This window comes from Helicoverpa zea, chromosome 23, assembly GCF_022581195.2.
Source record: "Helicoverpa zea isolate HzStark_Cry1AcR chromosome 23, ilHelZeax1.1, whole genome shotgun sequence".
In the NCBI taxonomy this organism is placed as follows: Eukaryota; Metazoa; Arthropoda; class Insecta; order Lepidoptera; family Noctuidae; genus Helicoverpa; species Helicoverpa zea.
This window is the reverse complement of record NC_061474.1, coordinates 3172931-3194578: the sequence shown is the minus strand read 5'-3', so window position 1 is coordinate 3194578 and position 21648 is coordinate 3172931. Positions and strand designations below refer to the sequence as shown.

The following is a 21648-nucleotide window of genomic DNA, read 5'->3' as shown; positions in this document are numbered from 1 at the left end:
TGTGCCTTAACAAGTTTTTTTCATGAACAATAAAAAAATAGAAAATAGGGAATGAAAATTGAATAAAAGGAGAAAAGAAGTCAGTCATCAAATCTAAATTTCTTGGGTCTCGGCTCAAAGAGCACCGTGCAATGTTTTTATTTAACTTAGCAAAGATACACTCACGTAGTAGGTACAACTTTTTTTTTTCTCAAAAAGAAATTTCCCATTGAAGTCAATGCTTTGGAACGACGTTCGTTTTGTTTATTATACAGAAGCGGCAATATGAAAATTATTAAACAACACATGATTTCCAGTTAATGAAAGGAGATCATTCATTTCGTACCCAAAAATGAAAGTGCCGGCCAGAAGAAAAAAATAGTCGATTCTAGTAGAGAATAATGTCCTGAAGATTTTTTACTATTACAAGAGTTGTCTACAATTATTAACCCCCAGGCTACTATTTGACTTTGAATATACCAAAAAATCCCACAATGTTTGGAGCATTACATTTCGGCCCCAAACTGGAGAAGGTAGCCACTGCCTTCAAACGACTCCTGCTCAACCTGGGAAGTCATCAAATGACTCCCCTCTCGCTGTGGGGAAGTCAGACTCTTACTGACTAAAACCCATCATGGGGAAACCAGGGCCGCGGTAATACTTCCGAACAATCCCGCAGCCCCGATAGGCTTTGTCCCCGCTAAAAATATCGTACAATTCTTGTCAAGGATGCCCTTAAGATTTTTTACTATAATAAGGAACGTCTTCGGTTAACCCCCAGACTGCTATTTGAGTTTAAAGTGTAAGTACCGTGGATAAAAAATCTATACTTGAATATTACGGAAAATAACGTCCACAGTATTTTTTTTACTAATCGAACGTCTACGATATACTCCCCACCCCCCCCTTCCTGCTTCCGGCACTTTCATTTTTGGGGACGGTACAAAATGTTCGAGACTTGAATGATCTCCTTTGAATAAATATTTACCCTTCACGACAATAGCATGTGCATGCATACAATATCATAACATTATGCAATTTAATTAAACGTCTAGGGTGCACTTAAGTTTACAAAAAGGTTATAGTTGTCTATGCTTCCCATAGTCTGTGCATTGCCATAGAGTAATTTATTGTTTAATCTATTGCGTCTGTGACGTCCATGCGTCTGTCATTACAATTTGTTGTATTTTTTGTTTCTGACAAAAGTCACAAAGTCAAAGCAAGCCGAGCTTGTGTTCGATGTGGACTAGTGTTTATTGAATGATGTGCAGTGCCTTGTTGCTTCTACATGCAACTTATCTTTTAAGTAACATGTTTGTTTTCTAGCTTCGTTCGCAGGTCTCATGTGAACTATGTCACAATTAACTTTTCGTGTTAAAATGTTAAGTGATAATGTTTGTGTTATGTGCTTGGTGCATTTATTAATATTATTAGCACTGACAAAGAGCGCTGCGGAAGCTCAGGAACCAAGTAAGTCTTAAGATTTATAAGTTAGCTAACTCTGCATACTACTATAGAATTATTCTGCATCAATGAATGGTATGTAGATTGTTTTATATATACTTTCTTTTTGACATAATAAATAAATAAATACCTTTTTGAAGGTGATATTTTAAACTCAGCGAAGGCGTAGGTACTCAAAGCGTTAAAAGTTTAACACAAATAACAAGTCCTTTAACTTAATTGTTTTTTGTAGTCTGTTTAATAAACTTCTTTTCTACCCATTTTTTTTTGTCATTAAATTAAAAAAGTAAGTAAAGAAATGAAGAAAAATGGAGTCTTATACTAAAAAAATACAGTTTTGTTAGCAGCTTCCAATTACTATTTAAAATAGTTAAAGTTAAATTCAAATTTATAATGTTGCATTGACTGCATATTCCTACTGTTCAATGGATGCGTTCTTATCTTACTGTTATAAATACATTTGATAACTGTCTTTAAATGTATTATTGTAGTTTATATTATGATTTAAGCAACCAACGCTGCTTCATTTTGATAAGATTTACCTCAAAAGATCCAATTTAGTTATAAATGCAAGTTATTTTTATTTACATATTTTGTTTGTTTTTAAATATAATTAAAAAGAACACAAAAAAATACTTATTCACTGCTTATGTGTAGCTAATTATAAAACAGTAGAAAATCAATTGTCTTGCATACAACAAGTTAATAGTTGGTTCAACATATAAATGTATGTTTGCAGTACTTATTAAATATCAAAAGGATTTTTTCCATTCATAATCTGAACGAGCTGGACAGATATAAATGTTAAGTTGTTATTTTATGACAATGTATTTTAACATCTCTCTAACTCACATTAGACAATAGAATTTGAATACCTTTGGCAGTTGTTATGGGCAGTCAAAAGCGAGTAAGTCTGACAACCAGTCTTACCTAGGGGATTGCCCGGGTAACTGGGTTGAAGAGGTCAGATAGTCAGTAGATCCTTGTAAAACACTGGTACTCAGCTACATTCGGTTACACTCGAAGCTTATCCCATCATTGTTGTGGAAAGTCTGCATAGATGAAGATGTTTAACTATTCTGATGTATGTACAGTTGTATGATGTTACTGCCTTGTTCTATCCTTTTATCAAAATCCGTTCAGCCGTTTATGTCTAAAGAAGTATGTAAGTACACTAACACACACAAACTTTTGCCTTTATAATATTAGTCTAGTAAATGATATAAATCAATTCGTATAATTTGTATCAAACTAATAGTAAATTAATACTTTCCTTATATTTTACCTTAATTGCAGCATTGTTATCAAAACGACTCTCGAATGTAATTTTAAACTTAAATCCAAGTAGGTAATAAACGCTGGATTATTTTAATTGTCTCCTGGCTCGATCCTATTATATTTTACTTTAATCTTTGGCTCCTGTCGTAATCATCATCACTAAGCAATTTTATTGTCCTACTGCAGAGCACAGGTCTCTTCTCATACAGACATTGAGCGTTAATCACCACATTTGCTCAATTTGAATTTGGCAAAATCAGACTCTCTTAAGTCAAAATTTTCTGAGGATAAAGTGTCAAAGTTACTCTGAGAAAGTTGATTGGTACTTGCCCCACCTGGAGTGAAACCCAGCTCGTACTCAATAGGCTGGTGCCTAAACCACTGCGAACGTCACAAATTCCGTCCGCCGACAATCTCTTGAAAAGTTACAATTATTTAAAGATTAGATTCACAGTCATCAAACTACCGTTTTAACTTGAAACAATAAATGTAAAAGATGTCAGTAAAAGCACAGTATCGTACTTCCGTCGTCCGGTTCCGTTATTGCCAAATTCTAGTTAATGAGGGTACTACGATAAAAATTTACGCGCCCATCCATCTGTACTCAATAGTGGACATTCATTGGCCTTCCTGCAAAAAAAACATGAGTGACTTGTATCGCTTCGTCAATTTTACAAAAGAGACAGGCAGCCCACGTATTCCGTAATTCCTTTCCTTCCGTAATTTCTTTTTACTGGCCCTTTGTCATAAAAAATCTGAAGTTTTTAATAAGAAGTTTTACCGTTTTTTGGTGCAGTTCAGTGGCTGCCAGTCAGTACAAACAACGGTAAATTATTTAATCGGATGTTAATTCTGCGGGATATCGTAAATTGTCTCGAATTGTCTCGCGGAATTAACGCTACATTTTTTTCCTAACATTTTACAAACAAGAGTATTTTATCTCGAAAACTGACAGCTGTCAATTGTACAAAACTTTCGGTATCCCTATAAATGTAGAATCATCGGCACGAATCTTGAGCGCTGACCTTCACCTGCGCAGAAGTGATTTATTATCAAAGAACCAATCCCCAGTGACGGCTATAACGCGATGCACTGCGGGCCAATCACCGCTTTAGCCCGCCTCCGCGCCTCACTTCATACCACAAAAGGGACCCCATAAATTACTTCTGTGCAGGTGAAGGTCAGCGCTCAAGATTCGTGCCGATGATTACAATGAAATAAATGTATCAAAAAGTTCCTTTTGAACTTAGAGGGAGGATATAATTTTCGCAGCAACTGTCATGCACGATATAGTTTTGCTAATATCCTTACGCAACTTTATGAAAGTGGTGACAAGATTATTATGTTTGATACCGCAGTCATCATAAAATACAACCTGCTTCCTTTATTGTTATTACACTAGGCTGTTTGTTAGATAACTCTTTAACGCATCTAAAGTGGCCTTTTCACACATAACGCACCTTTTTTAAGGTACATAATAGATACCTACCTACATTTAGTGCAGTCCTATTGGGCCTTAAATGGATTCAATTATAGTGAACTTAGCGTCTAGTTGGGGATTTAAAAACTTTCCGTCTGCCGCAGCATGAGCTTTGTGTGTTGTGTAAAAAAAATACTACTGAAACTTTGAATTAATTGAATTATAAGTCCTTGCAAATGTTTTGTAATTTGCAGTTAGTGAATAATGCATTGGAGAACTTACAAAAATAAATACAGCTCATTATTTTTAATACTGCAATAAATGTGCATATTATTTAAAACTTCTACGGTCTGTTATCTATATACGAAACAAACAGGAAAGCGTATTAAATGTGCAACAAAGTTCATTGACATTCCGAGCCCTTAAAAGTTTGAGCTAAAGTCGTAAATTATCGAAGCCGCCGTTTTAATCGTTTGCATGGTCCGTTGCAAGGGGAAGTTCATATCTGCCCATATGACACTGGCTGGAAGGTACCAGGATCTTATATAGAACCTTGTCACTTGACTTATCGGAAACGTCCATCGATTCATTCAAATTATGAATTGGAATTCAGAATATGATTATTTCATAATGCGTGTCTTTACGATATTCGATTTGCAAGAATGAGTGTCGTCATGCAGAAAAAAATATTAATCAATGTTGATAACTTATTCATTCATTAAATGAAGTATTTTGTGATTTGTTTTGAATTGTATTAATAAGTTTTGGTAGCAATGTATATCGTAATTAGCAGATTCGGTAGGACTTTGAACAATTCTCGTGAAGTTATTTTAAACCATCCATACAAGGGAGGTTGTATATTATTTTGATATAGCCAAGTTGCTAAGGTACGAAAGCACAATTAGCATGATAAGTAAGCGCCTTGTCCGTCCTACGGATGTGTTTATAAACGTTTATTTTTTTATTCTGCACATCCACTGGCCATCATAGTGAATCATGGACAGTTTCCGACTGGCATACACTGATTCACTGCCAATATATGCTAATAGCCCACTGTTGTATGACTCCACTTATTATTCAATACTGGCCATCATTTCTTTTAACTAGCCATTTGTGATATGAAAAACCTTAAGCATTTGAAATTAGAATCTAATTACCTTCACGTACTGTCTGAAACAAACGTCAAAAACACGTGATGTTGCATATTTTCCGTTCGATGAATCATAGAATACTATATGAATTGAAAAGAAATTGCCCAAAACGAATTTCGAATTTGGAACGCTATGCACCAGCCGTTGGTTTACGTCAGAGCATATGCGCGTGAGTCGTGTACACATTGATGTGATCCCCTGTTTGTTTTTTAACTTTTTTTTATAGTTATTGCTTGTTGTAGACTTTTATGAGCACGGCTCGGTGACTGATGCACTATGTCGTTTCGTCTATCGGTGCTAGTAAATTAAGGGACGCATGGAAACAATAAAAAATATAATGTAGGAATGTTTCAAGGGGATAAAGCAGGAAATGCAAAACAAATAAAAAAATAAGCAGCATTATTCTGAATTCGGAAGGCGTTCCAAGTAGGGCTGCCATCTCGAATTTCGCCAAACCCGGACAAACATTTTAAAAACCCGGACATTTGGCGTAAATCACATTTTTTCCCCGAACGAGTACGATTTTGTTTAAACAAAATAATACTTAATTTGTAATCCATTTACTATTAACATATACTTAAATTCAATGAGGTGCTTCCTTACATGAAAAGTGTCCGGTTTTCCCCGGACACTTCATGAAACCCCGCCCGGACGGGCCCCGGACGGCCTCCAAAAGAGGACAAATCCGGGGAAACCCGGACGGATGGCAGCCCTAGTTCCAAGTTAAAACGGACCTTCCTACTCATTAATTCATACTTGACTTTACTTAACTAATCACAATCATCGCCTCGATAGCTAGACACGCAATTTCTTGAGTTTCCTCGATAATTAGAATCCGGCTCGAAGGACCAGTTTGGTTGGTCCTAAGATTATTAGCGATGCGGAAATGTAACAACTTTCTTGATGGAACTAGGTAAATTATTGAATGACTGACTATGTCTTTCCGTTCAGATTCTTTATTCATTTGATAAAGAGTACAGACTCCAACAATATGTGTTATTTCCCCTATTCAATTACAACATAATTTCTTCCCCACATACATTATTTAATTATTCCCGACGTTTATCTGTTCCAAAACTCGTTTAATTAAAAACCAACAGCATTGCAGTGACAAATAAAAATACTTAAAAGGAGAGTATGTTCGTCAACAGCTGTTTTTAGATACGACCAGCTACATTGATCCTTTTATGTTTAACTAGTTGCAAGATAAAAGGGGTCTTGTTACATTGGTTATGAGTATTTCTGGATGTAACTCTGTTAGAGACGATATGGGAATAATGACTTCCCTGTCAGGACACGGTGCGTTTCCTCTTTGTGACGTCACGTCCGATAGAACACGAGTTTTATGAAATTACTATGTGTTTATTGTCAACATTGTGTCGTAACTACCGAATGTTAGTGGTTAATTTTTTTATCGGTCCCACGGAGAAACTTTGAACTATCCCTACTAATATCCCTATGCCCTACTAATATTATAAATGCGAAAGTAACTCTGTCTGTCTGTCTGTTACGCTTTCAAATCTAAACCACTGAACTGATTTTAATAAAATTTGGTACAGAGATAATGTTGATCTTGAGAAAGAACATAGGATAGTTTTTATCCCGGACTTTTGAAGAATTCTCTTGGAAACGCGTTATAAGCGAACTCTGCGCGGGCGAAGCCGCGGGCGGAAGCTAGTCTACTATAAACGAAAATTTCTTCCTCATTCGAACTACATTTTTAGCTTACCATAGATGAATGTTTTATAAAATATTCCAAACAATACAGTAGGTGCGATAAAAGCTGAACTCCAGCGGCCTGAATAGCACAAAATAGGATAGTAACCAATGAACGAGCCGGGCGAAAACAATCATAATAAATTCCGTCGGTCGTTCGCACTAGCGTGACCCACTCAGCGTTTTAATAACGAACAAATGTGAATAAACAATGGCTAATGTATAACCTCATTTTAAACTACATTCATTCGCTCTTTGAAGATAGTAAAACATCTGATGAAACTTTGTAGGCAAAATTGATTGAAGTCTAGAGAAGTCCAAGATAGGATATTATTCAGTAGATGAGAAGAGAAGGTGATTGCTTATTTGGTTGAACGCTCTTATCTCGGGAATTACTAAGTTCTTTCAGTATTAAATGGTCAATTTATCATGGAATCATCCTCCGAGCCTTTTCCCAAACTATGTTGGGGTCGGCTTCCAGTCTAACCGGATTCAGCTGAGTACCAGTGCTTTACAAGAAGCGACTGCCTATCTGACCTCCTCAACCCAGTTACCCAGTTAGTTCAATTTATCATGGAATGTGGTTTACTTATTTATAATCTAATTTGTAAAATAGCAAAAATACGTGAGCAAGACCGCGGACAGAAGCTAGTATGTCAATAAATACGAAAACACGATTGTATTCATAACATACAAATAAAAATACAGTGATTCATAAAGAAAAACTACATGTACACAACGTGAGTCATCTGATTTACATTATTTACGCTAATCTTTGGCAGACGTTGCAACTTGTAACCACAAAGTACATATCTTTTACTACACACTGGTAGCAGTAATTATATGTTCGGAGTGTGGGTGGCTCGTATTAATTAAATACTTGATAACATTATGTCATAGTAGTCTTGTTACTGGTTATTATGAGAATAGGCAGATAGAGCGGTCTGGTACTTACTTGGGAGGAAGATGGAACGCACTAAGCTTCTGATACTTAGATTTAAGCTGAAAGGTTTTAAGAAGATCATTTCATGCTTGTGAACTTTGCAACTATAGATAGCTATAGAAGCTTTCAGACTACCTAGTTGAAGTAAAATTGCTAAGACTTTTAATTTACTCTGTAAAAACCTTCTCCAAGTCTGAAAAATTACTACGCTGAAAACTGCATCAACTGGTGCAGAACCATCTAAAGAGACTCAAGAAAGCTGACATTGTGCTGCCTGACTAAATAGAATTGGGCACTGGCCCCATTACTATAAATACCCTTCTAGTATCTCCACGCATCTAATCATAGTCTGAGTAGACTGATAGCAGATTAAAAACACAAAGGAAAAAAAAAATTGGTTAAGTCAAACGTGAGATAATCGCGTGCAATCATATATACATATAAGTGAAGCTGAGAACCTTCTTTTTTGATGTCGGTAATACTAAAATAAAATAATACTAAAATAAACAAGATTGAGGTCAAAATAAAAGCCTGGTTTCAATTACGTAGATCAAATCACAGGTGTGTCAATAGTGCCGTGAAATGCATGAAACATTGCTAGCATTGTTTTCATAATTGTGTGACGTCACAGTCGTGTTGGATAATCTGGTATTTGGCCAAGCGTGGATTGTGACGAAGTTCTTATTAGACGGTTTAATGTCGCTAGGGGAGTTTTCATTTTGTTACTAAGAAATAGCTTCAATGTGAAGAGCTGTGCGGAAAGTAAGGGCTACTTTCCGTTGTGTGTAAATTTTTGCGAAAAAAATCAATAAATATATTAAGTAGAGAATTTCCAAAAATAATTATAGTTAAATAATCTGTGTACCCCGTGTTTCATACAAATAAAAGATTCTTATTCTTAAGAACTTATATAGTTTTTGTGATAAGGTTGACCAAGCCCTTCCACAGGCTCTTCATAGAACTCTACTAGAACAAAGCCTTGACAGCAAAGATACTAGCAATAGTGTATAAGAGAAAGTCACGCACAAACAAACAGAAGCAATAACTTCCCCATTCTCACGTACTGCTGACATTGCCCTATAAAGACTTGACAAATGTGCGCCAAAACATATGGCCTGAGGTTTGCATACACATGCACTCTTGAGTGACCTCGACGAGAAAGGACCAAGAATGCTCTTGGAACGTACGTGAAATAATCGGAGTTCTAGTAGATTCGCAGCTGACGATAAGGTGACTCATATTACCTATAGATGTAATTTTTTCTACATATAAAACTAGCCTACATATAGGCTCGTTTTATTCCGATAAGTAGCTGTGTTATTGCCAAGTTTCATAAAAATCCATCCAGTAGTTTTTACGTGAAACAGGGACAAAACATCCATCCATATTTAAACTTTCCCGTTTGTAATATGAGTAGAATTAAATATTTTAGGACAAACAGACATCAAGGAAGTGTGAATTCAGGGTAAAAGCCATGAATAATGAATAACTGTTAAATAAACATACCATACTGTAGACTATAAAATTATTTGCGCAAAAGAAAGAGGAAAGTTTTGGTCCGTTTTCGGAGAATGAGAGTGAATATTCAAAAAGTATGCAATGAAATGGTAAACAATACTCTTTTAGTGGTAAGACCATTGAAAACTGGTCCTGGAATCCGGATATCTGGTACAAGAAAAAAACTAAACAGAACAAAGGCCGTATTCGTGTCATTCGCCGTGGACAGTTCGCAATCCGGTTTAGAATTTACTGTCTTACCATAGAGGACACCTAGATTAGGAGAGAGACGAAAACCACTATACACATCCGTTCAAGTGCTCTTAGTAAGTTATTGAATCACTTTATATGTCAATGTCTCGGAAACACAGCCTTTATCTGGTACAAGAAAAAAACTAAACAGAACAAAGGCCGTATTCGTGTCATTCGCCGTGGACAGTTCGCAATCCGGTTTAGAATTTACTGTCTTACCATAGAGGACACCTAGATTAGGAGAGAGACGAAAACCACTATACACATCCGTTCAAGTGCTCTTAGTAAGTTATTGAATCACTTTATATGTCAATGTCTCGGAAACACAGCCTTTATCTGAGTTCAGACCATTCTATGATAAAGTTGCCATTTTTGGACTTAAAATGGCATGAAATTGATAACTTAGACCACTGAAATCTCGACAATCAATTTAGAATTGCAATATTGCGTATAAGTGTTGATAAATGATTCAGTTCGTAAAACAAAGACTCATAACTTCTCCGGCTATCCGTGTTTCTGTTTCCTCGAAATTGTGAAGCAATTGAGATGAATTAAGAAAATACCAAACCGATTTGATTATCAAAAAACTGGCGCCAAGCTTCTTTTAATTGGTTTCTTTAAAAAATGGTTTCGTGTGATGTCATGTTCCCTGGGTTAAGTTCAGTGTGACTCTGTATAGAGATTATAAATATAACTAAAGTGATATAAATTCCAAACAATAAATATGACGTTACATGTAAGGAAATATATCTGAGGGCACGGCAGTGCCCCAGCCAAGACTCGAGCAAAGCGGGCACGGCCGTACCATCTTTTCTCGAACCGTTTCGCGGCTATTTCAGCCCCCTGTATCTTCCATGTGAACAAAGCTAGGAGTTTAGGTTTCAATTACGTAGATCAAATCACAGGTGTGTCAATAGTGCCGTGAAATGCATGAAACATTGCTAGCATTGTTTTCATAATTGTGTGACGTCACAGTCGTGTTGGATAATCTGGTATTTGGCCAAGCGTGGATTGTGACGAAGTTCTTATTAGACGGTTTAATGTCGCTAGGGGAGTTTTCATTTTGTTACTAAGAAATAGCTTCAATGTGAAGAGCTGTGCGGAAAGTAAGGGCTACTTTCCGTTGTGTGTAAATTTTTGCGAAAAAAATCAATAAATATATTAAGTAGAGAATTTCCAAAAATAATTATAGTTAAATAATCTGTGTACCCCGTGTTTCATACAAATAAAAGATTCTTATTCTTAAGAACTTATATAGTTTTTGTGATAAGGTTGACCAAGCCCTTCCACAGGCTCTTCATAGAACTCTACTAGAACAAAGCCTTGACAGCAAAGATACTAGCAATAGTGTATAAGAGAAAGTCACGCACAAACAAACAGAAGCAATAACTTCCCCATTCTCACGTACTGCTGACATTGCCCTATAAAGACTTGACAAATGTGCGCCAAAACATATGGCCTGAGGTTTGCATACACATGCACTCTTGAGTGACCTCGACGAGAAAGGACCAAGAATGCTCTTGGAACGTACGTGAAATAATCGGAGTTCTAGTAGATTCGCAGCTGACGATAAGGTGACTCATATTACCTATAGATGTAATTTTTTCTACATATAAAACTAGCCTACATATAGGCTCGTTTTATTCCGATAAGTAGCTGTGTTATTGCCAAGTTTCATAAAAATCCATCCAGTAGTTTTTACGTGAAACAGGGACAAAACATCCATCCATATTTAAACTTTCCCGTTTGTAATATGAGTAGAATTAAATATTTTAGGACAAACAGACATCAAGGAAAAGTGTGAATTCAGGGTAAAAGCCATGAATAATGAATAACTGTTAAATAAACATACCATACTGTAGACTATAAAATTATTTGCGCAAAAGAAAGAGGAAAGTTTTGGTCCGTTTTCGGAGAATGAGAGTGAATATTCAAAAAGTATGCAATGAAATGGTAAACAATACTCTTTTAGTGGTAAGACCATTGAAAACTGGTCCTGGAATCCGGATATCTGGTACAAGAAAAAAACTAAACAGAACAAAGGCCGTATTCGTGTCATTCGCCGTGGACAGTTCGCAATCCGGTTTAGAATTTACTGTCTTACCATAGAGGACACCTAGATTAGGAGAGAGACGAAAACCACTATACACATCCGTTCAAGTGCTCTTAGTAAGTTATTGAATCACTTTATATGTCAATGTCTCGGAAACACAGCCTTTATCTGAGTTCAGACCATTCTATGATAAAGTTGCCATTTTTGGACTTAAAATGGCATGAAATTGATAACTTAGACCACTGAAATCTCGACAATCAATTTAGAATTGCAATATTGCGTATAAGTGTTGATAAATGATTCAGTTCGTAAAACAAAGACTCATAACTTCTCCGGCTATCCGTGTTTCTGTTTCCTCGAAATTGTGAAGCAATTGAGATGAATTAAGAAAATACCAAACCGATTTGATTATCAAAAAACTGGCGCCAAGCTTCTTTTAATTGGTTTCTTTAAAAAATGGTTTCGTGTGATGTCATGTTCCCTGGGTTAAGTTCAGTGTGACTCTGTATAGAGATTATAAATATAACTAAAGTGATATAAATTCCAAACAATAAATATGACGTTACATGTAAGGAAATATATCTGAGGGCACGGCAGTGCCCCAGCCAAGACTCGAGCAAAGCGGGCACGGCCGTACCATCTTTTCTCGAACCGTTTCGCGGCTATTTCAGCCCCCTGTATCTTCCATGTGAACAAAGCTAGGAGTTTAGGTTTTCGATGACCAAGAGTAAGTATTAGAACAAGCTCAGTCTCAAAATTACAAGACATTTGAATAAATAGTTTACGAGTTACGAGCGATCAAAGTTACACCATTTTGTCACTGACTCACTGACCGATCATCAAAAGTCTAAGGTACTTCTAGCAAACTGAGAACCTTCAAATTTGCCACCAAGACAGGTTATCAGCTACATATAAAGGGAAAATTATAAAAACCTTAAAACTTAATAAAAAAATCGGAAACAAATTTATATTTGCGGTTTTTCAAGAACATTGTGTATGAATTTTGACTGCATTGATAACTTTGTTATTTATTTATGTACAAAATGTATTTGTTTTATTGTTACGTAGTGTGGTATATTGTTATTATGTATTAAATATACATACATATGAATAAAAAAGCTAGGTTAAAATGAAATGAATAATGATAAAATCTTTCATATTAATACAGTGCGATAAATACTGCATGCTCGCTCGATAGATGGCGTTGTCCTGGTCTAAATCGCGCTATGGTTTCGTTACATAGCATAGTATAAGTAGTACTTAAAAAAAAACAAATAATTTCATGTGATAGCGCCATCTACCTCTGAAATAAATCTCTTTTATTCTAAAAGATATTCGATTAAAAAATTAGACAATTTCGAATTTTTTTAGTTTATTTTTAAAAAATGTTGTTTGTTTACGTGTTACTTTAGGTGTACATATTTAGTTAGTTGCATGTAAGTTAATTTAATTTGTTAAATACTTAGAGAAGAAAGAGACCTACAAAAAATAAATTAGATCCCACCAAAAACATTAAATGTAAAAAAAGCCAATCCTCTACGCAATCCCTCCACCGTAAAAAGTTTTGAGATCGCATAGAAGCCAAGTCCTGTTCAACTTTATTTGTAATAAGTCACAAAATATTGATTTATTATTACAAATAAAGTTGAACAGGACTTGGCTTCTATGCGATCTCAAAACTTTTTACGGTGGAGGGATTGCGTAGAGGATTGGCTTTTTTTACATTTAATGTTTTTGGTGGGATGTATTTTGTCCTGTTCTTATCGAAAAAATTTGGAGTAAGAGGCGATCAATGTATTAAATACATTCCCATATTATCGAACTTGGCAGCCTTTCACATTTTTGTTTTGGGTGGGATTTCATTTATTTTTGTAAGGCTGTTTATTTTATTTTTTTCTTATGATTAAGTTAGTTAAGGAAATGTCTCATTTATACTATCTTTCAGATTTTTGAATATGCACTATGCTTCTTACAAAGAAATGAACTAGATTAACTAAATGGACTAGATTACCAGAATTACCAATGACGTAGATGAAAAGCTCAACAGTTCTACCAAAAGTAAGTTATAAGGGCATTTGATCTTGATTCGAACCTCAATAGGCCAGAGTAACAATATATTTTGTCTAAGTGGAGCGTGCAAAATCAGCTTCAATAAGACTTTGGAATGACAGCAACAAGTAAATTATTTTAAGGTGTATCAAACGTTTTCAGTTTTCTCTCACTTATTTCAATGTCCAAAGGTGTAAAAGTAAAAGAAGCCAATAATAAATTGGCTACAAAATTAAAATTAGCAGCAATTTTACGCTGTTACTTAGAGCTCTAAAAAGTACAATAGCTCAAGCCATTAAAACCAGTAAAAAAGAATACATTAAAAAAAAACTCTGTTAAATTGGTCCAACAATGTTCACGGAGGTGGCATACAAAACAAATTCTCCTTTGTCCGTTTTTAGATGTATGCGAAACTTCAACTCCGGCGCACGTGTAAACCTCATTTGTGAATGTTACTTGCTCAAGAACATTCAACGGGCAAAATTGATTATAATATAACCGTAATAATAGTTCGGATTATAAGTTCATATCGTAACCATTACTTATGTGCTGACGGTAGATTTATTACTCTAGACATGCTCTAAGACTGTAAGTTCTAATCTAAGCGTAATGACGAAATAATTACTGCTTCTGATGTGCTTTGAATTAAAATCTGAGCAGCTTTAGAAACTTCAGTAAAATAGGGTATACAAAAATAATTATACGCCTTGGAAATTTTTTGCTCCCAATCTTGGGTTCGCCTGATATTTTTTTGCAAGTTGAGTCAGACGTTACCAAAAACCAATTTACAGTTTTATGCCTAAAATGTTTCAGAGCTAAGCATGATTGGGCCACATAATTAGTGCTTAACAACGAAAGGCCAAGCCCAGTAGATAGATTCCATTACTTAGTTACACATCCAAAAATATAGCCGTAAAACGATGACTACCAATTAGCCAAATTGATAGCTAATGGTGCTAGGTGAAATGTTTTTACCTGTGGCCGTAAATTACACCTGGAAAATGAGGACTTAGGGCAGGATGGGGCTTATTTGGTTCGGAGTGGATCTGCACGCGATAGTTCCCCGTAATTTATAGTCTACGTTGTTTTTACTGGAATAGACTGCTTTAGGTGTAGCCCCGTTTGATGAATGGTCAGGGTTTGGTGTTAATCCTCAATTCGCAGATCTATTTTGTTTTGATAAATCAAGTTTAGGGTCTGCCAATCATAATAAATGTTCTGGTGTAAAATAGGATTAAGATACTTAGCTGATGAGGTTGTTGGATATGAATTGGTCTTCGCAGGCGTTGTGTTGATATTTCTTGGGGTCAATGGCACACGACTTGGCAGCCAAGAGTTTATATCAGCTCAAGTCTTAGTTTACAAACTAGTGTAGCAGCAGTAGTAAAAGCAAAAAAATCCGGATGAATGGTCAGGGTTTGGTGTTAATCCTCAATTCGCAGATCCATTTTGTTTTGATAAATCAAGTTTAGGGTCTGCCAATAATAATAAATGTTCTGGTGTAAAATAGGATTAAGATACTTAGCTGATGAGGTTGTTGGATATGAATTGGTCTTCGCAGGCGTTGTGTTGATATTTCTTGGGGTCAATGGCACACGACTTGGCAGCCAAGAGTTTATATCAGCTCAAGTCTTAGTTTACAAACTAGTGTAGCAGCAGTAGTAAAAGCAAAAAAATCCGGATGTTTGTAAGTGTTGCGAAGCAGCCTATGCTACTCCTTGGCTTTCCGCCAAAGTTAGGCAACCCACGTTTAATGGGTAAACAAAGATCCATTACATAGTTACTGAAATAAACAGCGTTCATTGATCTCCTAGTTCACTATTATTTAGTATGATTTATTGTATGTCTAAGCTTAAACATAGAGCTGTTAGGAGTTGAGATATTGCACAGTCCCGTAGTTCTGGGAACTAGAATATTAGTAGGAGTATTTTTATTAAGCTAAGAATACTCATATGAGCGGTAGGAGGTGACTAAATCTTTTAGACAATGTTGTTGTATGAATCTTTATAACACAGGCTAAATAAAATCACAATGTAGTATTGTATTTCGAAACATAACTGGTCCTTCGAGTCAGACCTCGACATTCTACCAGGATAATTCAAAGTCTTAAGATACCTTACTTTATTTTTATCATCCAAAAAGAGTCACGTTGCCAGAAACTTGGAAATAAATTCTTTATTTTAGTATTTCACTGCAAAAGAACTTTCAAAGGTCAGCCATTTTAAATTCGTTCGCGTTGTAATACCGTGCTCTTAACGGTTTTTTTCGCTGCTTACTTTGTGTGCTATTTTCTGATTCACGCAGGATCTGAGCTAGTGACCTGTCCAGATTTTTAATATATTTAAAACTAGCTGATTCCCCGATGGTTTTACTTGCGTACCGGGGGTACCCCGTAGCCTATGCTATGCATGGATAGTGTAGCTTTCTAACAATGAAAGAGTTATTGTAATGAGGGTTTTCTAAAATGGCGTCCACCAGGTGGCAGCACCGAGTCGTCAGGTCCAGGTAACTGTCAAAGTGCTTATCTTTACTATGAATAGTGAACGATTTTAGTGTTTTTTTTATTTTATAATTAAAGCACTGCATTATTGTTTTACTATTGAGGTTGAGTAAATAAAAAAAACTAAATCATATTGTGTTAACAAATTTTTCAACAAGCTTTTCCTTAGTACCAGTGACTTTTGCACCCTCTCTCTTAGCTCAATTTTTAGTTCGGAAACCTTATTCTGACCGTAGTCCATAATAAAATCAATAACACTTCCAATATAACAGAATTTCAATAAACAATAAGTTCGGACCCTACAATTCCATACTATTTGACAGCTGTTTGGACCTGACGCATACGAAGCGCCGCCTGGCGGCAGAAAAAGTATCGAAAACCCTCATTGGTTTAGCAAGTACATTCGGAGCCTATAGAATACAAACCAAAAAACATATGTTTCCTCTTTGTTATAATAGTATAGAAGTATAGAAAAGGGCAGTACTAACTACAGCACATTCTTTTTCTTATTCATGATGGATTACAGGAACATGTCCAGGCGCCACTGAGGTTTGCTCTACAAATTGCTTGATTAATATTAATGAATATATTTTTTCCTAGAAGGCAATGCGTTTGCACCAAGTCGCAGCATATTTCCTGTTATTCATGTATGTCTGTTCAAGTTCATTGCGCTTTTACTATCAATGGCTATTTCAATTGCATCCAAGTGCAACTTGCTTATAAAAAACTCTGATTACAACACATGTAATACATGTTAGAAAATTACTGTAGTGATTAAAGCCATAATTACGCTATAACGCTACTGATTATCAATTTTCACTGTAGCTTTCCTTTCTAGTTGTTAATTAACAACTTTGTTAATGACGTTACAATCTATATTTTCCGCGTATGTAGCTGTAAAAAATACTCTTTGTGTTGCGCTTCAAAACGAGTTTTTAATCAGCCAAATATAGTATATTACCAATTCTATCTGCAGCTCCATTTGATTCAAAATCACCTAGTATGTTTCAGGCAATGATCACATATCCGTTACGCTGGTGTCCTATTTCCAAAGGGCCAGACCCTTCAGGTGTGAAATACAGGACATGATGCTAATAAAATTGTATCACCGTCAAATATACATACATGAAGCTAATTTGGATCCTTTTAAAACAGGGCACTGGAACTTCATGTGATATGAGTTTATTATAATTCTATCAGAAACTATCCTACTTGTTATGTAGTTTAATTTAGATTTACCCAAAAAAAAAATGTGGTTGACTTGCAGTGTAGCATCAATTAATATTTGTAAGTATGTTAAGCAACGAGCGTGACTTACTTTTAATTATTTCGCTTCACAAGCCTGCTTCAAATCCAGTTCATGAAAGGTCAATCAATATTGTAAGGTCGAAAGTTAAAACATTTTAATGAAAATGAAACAAGAAATTAAACGTATGCGTCATCAGAACATGCAAATTGTGGCTTCGCAAACAGGTTTGCAATTTATCAAAGTAATGTAATACTTTGGTCCTTTTGCAAAAGTGGTCCTTTGAAACAATGTGGTCAGCGAATCGTAGTCCTTTAGTATAATAGCATCTACTATCATACGAAAAAAACACGTTTTAAGTTAACTATAAATAACCCAATTTGAAGAATAATCTCAGGCTTTTTAAACAACATTCATTTTTTGTGGAAAGTGACAAAAACTAGTTTTGAAAACGCAATTGAATGACAGTAACAAATTATTGTTATGGCATACCTAATGGCCCAAACACTCTAGTTTTAAATATGTATGTTTGTTTGCAAAGCATAACATTAAAGGTGAAACTAATTAGTAAGTAGTAATTACGAGTGTGCGAAGTTACGTAGATTTTAGCAAAACGCCGCGTTTGTTCTTGCAATAATTAACATCGTCTGTATTGAAGGTAATTTTCATACTATGGTAGTTGGTCTTAGGAGTCGGCAGAAAAGGCTTAATTGCTGGTCGATTTCCGGCTAAGACTGTAAAGCAGTGTTTATTTATTTACTGTTATTTATTGTGGTTTTATATAATATCGAAGATAATCCTTAAGATTTCCGAGGTAAAGCAAAATTTTATCCCTCAATGTAAAGTCCTTGAAGAGGCTTGAATATTGATGCGGGCTATAGACGGCTGAAACTTTGACTTTTGTGACCACGCGGTTTTCAACAATACTTCCTGAAATTTTCGATTTGTACAACCATATACATTTGTATACTAAACATATGATACGAAGCACATATAAATAATTTCATAGAGAAGTGTATCGTTCACAGATGGCCAGACTTGATTACTTATTCAATCTGTTATGCCTTGACGACAATTTCTATTGCAGGCGGTTCTCATTTGAATCTCTCTATTAGAAGATTGAAGAAAATCTAAGCTTCACTACACATTGTAAAACTGAGTATTTTTGGCTTGTCTGTCTGTTTTTCGATAGGATTTTCACCAATAATTACATGAGGAAGGTTCGGGTATTTTATAACTTGGATGCAGTGAAGAAGGTACGGTTGTCTTTTATTTCTTAAGTACTTCTTTAAACTTTATCGGGCCGCTAAATTTTTATAACTTACCAGCTTCTATTTTACTTCGGATCTATTTCATAACATTAATAAAAAGTATCATACGACCTTCCTCGGGTCGTGTTTAAATAGTGTAACGAATTCCAAGAAAACCCGTTCCGGTGTTTGATTGTGAAAACGTTACAGATACAAAATTATTGAGAAAGTTCTTTAATGTGCATTCATAACATTAGCTGGGATGACGATGAAGATTTTTCTTTCATAAAGTTAAAAATCATGTCTGTAGTTTGTATCTCTAAAGATACGCGTTTAGGCTCGAGTGTAAGCGGGTACTAATACTATAATCCTCGGTGTTGCAATACTCAACTGCGATAAACTGGTACAACGACACTCTTCCGTGGTTCGGCAATAATGCGGTCTGGCTGTCTTATTCTGTTAGTATGCTCATGCATATTACCTTTATTGATGGTTAAGAAATTTCATGCTATTATTCTAAATCAAGCTTTACCAAAAGGCTCAGTGAGCAGACCCGAACCACTGTTTACTTAATAGTTACTTGCCTTAACTCAGTAACTGTTGACTGTCCAATGCCATTGTAGAAGAATGAAATGAGGAAGCGACCATCTGGGGTACCTTGACATTGTCCTTTTTTTTGAAGGGCCCATGATCTCCTATAAGGATATTAATGGACCTGATCCAAAAAACTTCTAAAGCCTTGCTTGTAACAACTTGACAAGTTCCTTTTATAACTGGCGGATCTAGCGTGAATCAAAAAATATCGCTCAATGGATTAAAATCTAACCTCTGCGTTTTAATTGCACCAACTTTCTGCTTAAGTGAATGGTAAAGTTCTAGCAACGATAGATCGTTATCAGTCTCTGGCCTTCGTACGTAACGTAAATAGGGGCAATTTAAAACAAGTGTGATTTAGTTCAGCCCGTAATGTGTTCTCAATGTTCAGTAACTGCCAATAAATGTAGTCGGCACGAAGTGTTTTAAGTGGTTGTCAAGTTGATATGTAAAACGTATGATCGCATATGGAACGGTTATTAAAATTTATTGAGACCAGATAAAAAGCTCTACAACCGTAAATGTGGCTATGGTTGAAAAAGTTTACATTTATTACAGCGGTATCCCGATTTCGTATTGGCAGTCAAGAAAAGGGACCGTCAAATACTATGTATTCTAATTTTGAAACACCGAGATGTCAGTTGGAAAGCATTTCTAAATTTAAAACCGCGTAGCGCGTCTGAGCATGCTGTGTTGCCATGTAGAAGAGTGCATTCGAACGTTTGCGAAGCTTGTTATAACTTTCCATAAAATATAAATTAATTGGTGGTTGAGTTTCTGTATTTAGACACACCTGCCTTTGTTAATTGTGTTAGCGCAGGTGTGTATCGAAATTAAACAAGGCCCAGTTATAATGCATTCAACTTTGTTACACTTAATATAGTCTGATTCTGCTGAATGATGGAAATAACTTGTTTGTTTATTAATTCATGTTCCGTGTGCACCGGTAGGTAATGCTGACGGTTGTTTATTATATTTTTATCAATATGTTTTCGCTTGAAAATATGTATTTATTTTCCTTGTTTAGGTGCAATGTTTCCTAGTTTATTTTTTATTGTTATTATAATTTTAATGAGAAACAGGATGAGGATAAAGACCTCATATCTCATAACCTTGTTTGGTCTTTCCACCACCTTCAAAGTACATACAAAACAAATTGATAACACCCACATATTGTTTAGCTGGAGAGAACTTTAAAAGGGCGAGTGCCTACACGAAATTAAACAAAAAAAGGTTTGCCTAAATGAAACCCGCAGATGGGCCACAAGCTCTTAATATACAAAGGTGCGAAGGTTCTCAAATGACACGGTTATTCTAAAAAAATAAGCAAACAAACTTGCGGGCAAAACAAAACGTTCGGCTAAGGTCGTGCACGAGAGAGAGACGGAAGATGTGCAGATGTTGCAACACCTACCACCGTTATCTTTATAAAGGGACTGATGATGTTACTGCAAGATTTTTAAGGCAGCTGCTTTCTAACAGACTTATTAAGAGGTAGTTTTCAATTCGTCTGTTTTTTGAATTCGTAGAAGTGTGCTGTCAATTTTATTGGTCCTAGGACCTAACGGGGTACCGAATTATGGACAGTAAGTAGTTTGGAAAATACAGTTGTTTGTACTGAATGACAGCTGCACCAAAAAGCGGTTAGATCGTAACTATTAATCATGGACAGCAGAAACTAAGTTACAAAATAATCCAGTACAACTATGTAGTCGTGGTTTTATAAATGAAACAAGACATGACCACAAAAATCAGTCTATCTGAGACCAAAGCCCAGGGTCATACAAAGATATTCATTCTGTAATGTTATCTTTTATTGATGCACTCTAGTGACAAATATCGAATGTCAACTTCCAAGTGTTTACACGGCTGAGTAGGATTGCATCAAGTCTTAGATAACAAACTTGATTTAAGTTGCGTTTTTTCGCTTCGTAGTACATTCCTTTGCCTTTTAAAAACACGCTAAAACAATTATAAATTATAGCAGACTTCTAATATTGTAGTCTTTAAAAACAATCATCAACATACGAAAAGTCTAATAAAAATTGGATCAGTCTTACAACATTGCGTATCGGGCCTAAATTCTACGCATATCAATAGCAGTTATTAACTTATTACATAAATAAAAACCGGTTGGGCGCCAAATCTTCGCGGAAATGTCGCGTTGACACTGACGGCCATGACAGTATTTAACGGCTAATTTGAAGTGTGACAGATGACGTCATCCTGATTTCTTAAAAACAAGCTGGAATTTCT

General features: G+C 35.6%; 1 protein-coding gene across 1 annotated transcript in view; it reads left to right on the top strand.

Moving 5' to 3' along the window:
* The first annotated feature begins 1176 nt into the window (after nt 1-1176).
* Nucleotides 1177-21648, top strand: part of LOC124641766 — a 69446-nt gene continuing 48974 nt past the window's right edge. Inside the window, exon 1 of the mRNA XM_047179961.1 lies at nt 1177-1449. Coding sequence (XP_047035917.1) covers nt 1332-1449 — 118 coding nt within the window. The 5' untranslated portion in view covers nt 1177-1331. The remainder of the gene's footprint in view (nt 1450-21648) is intronic.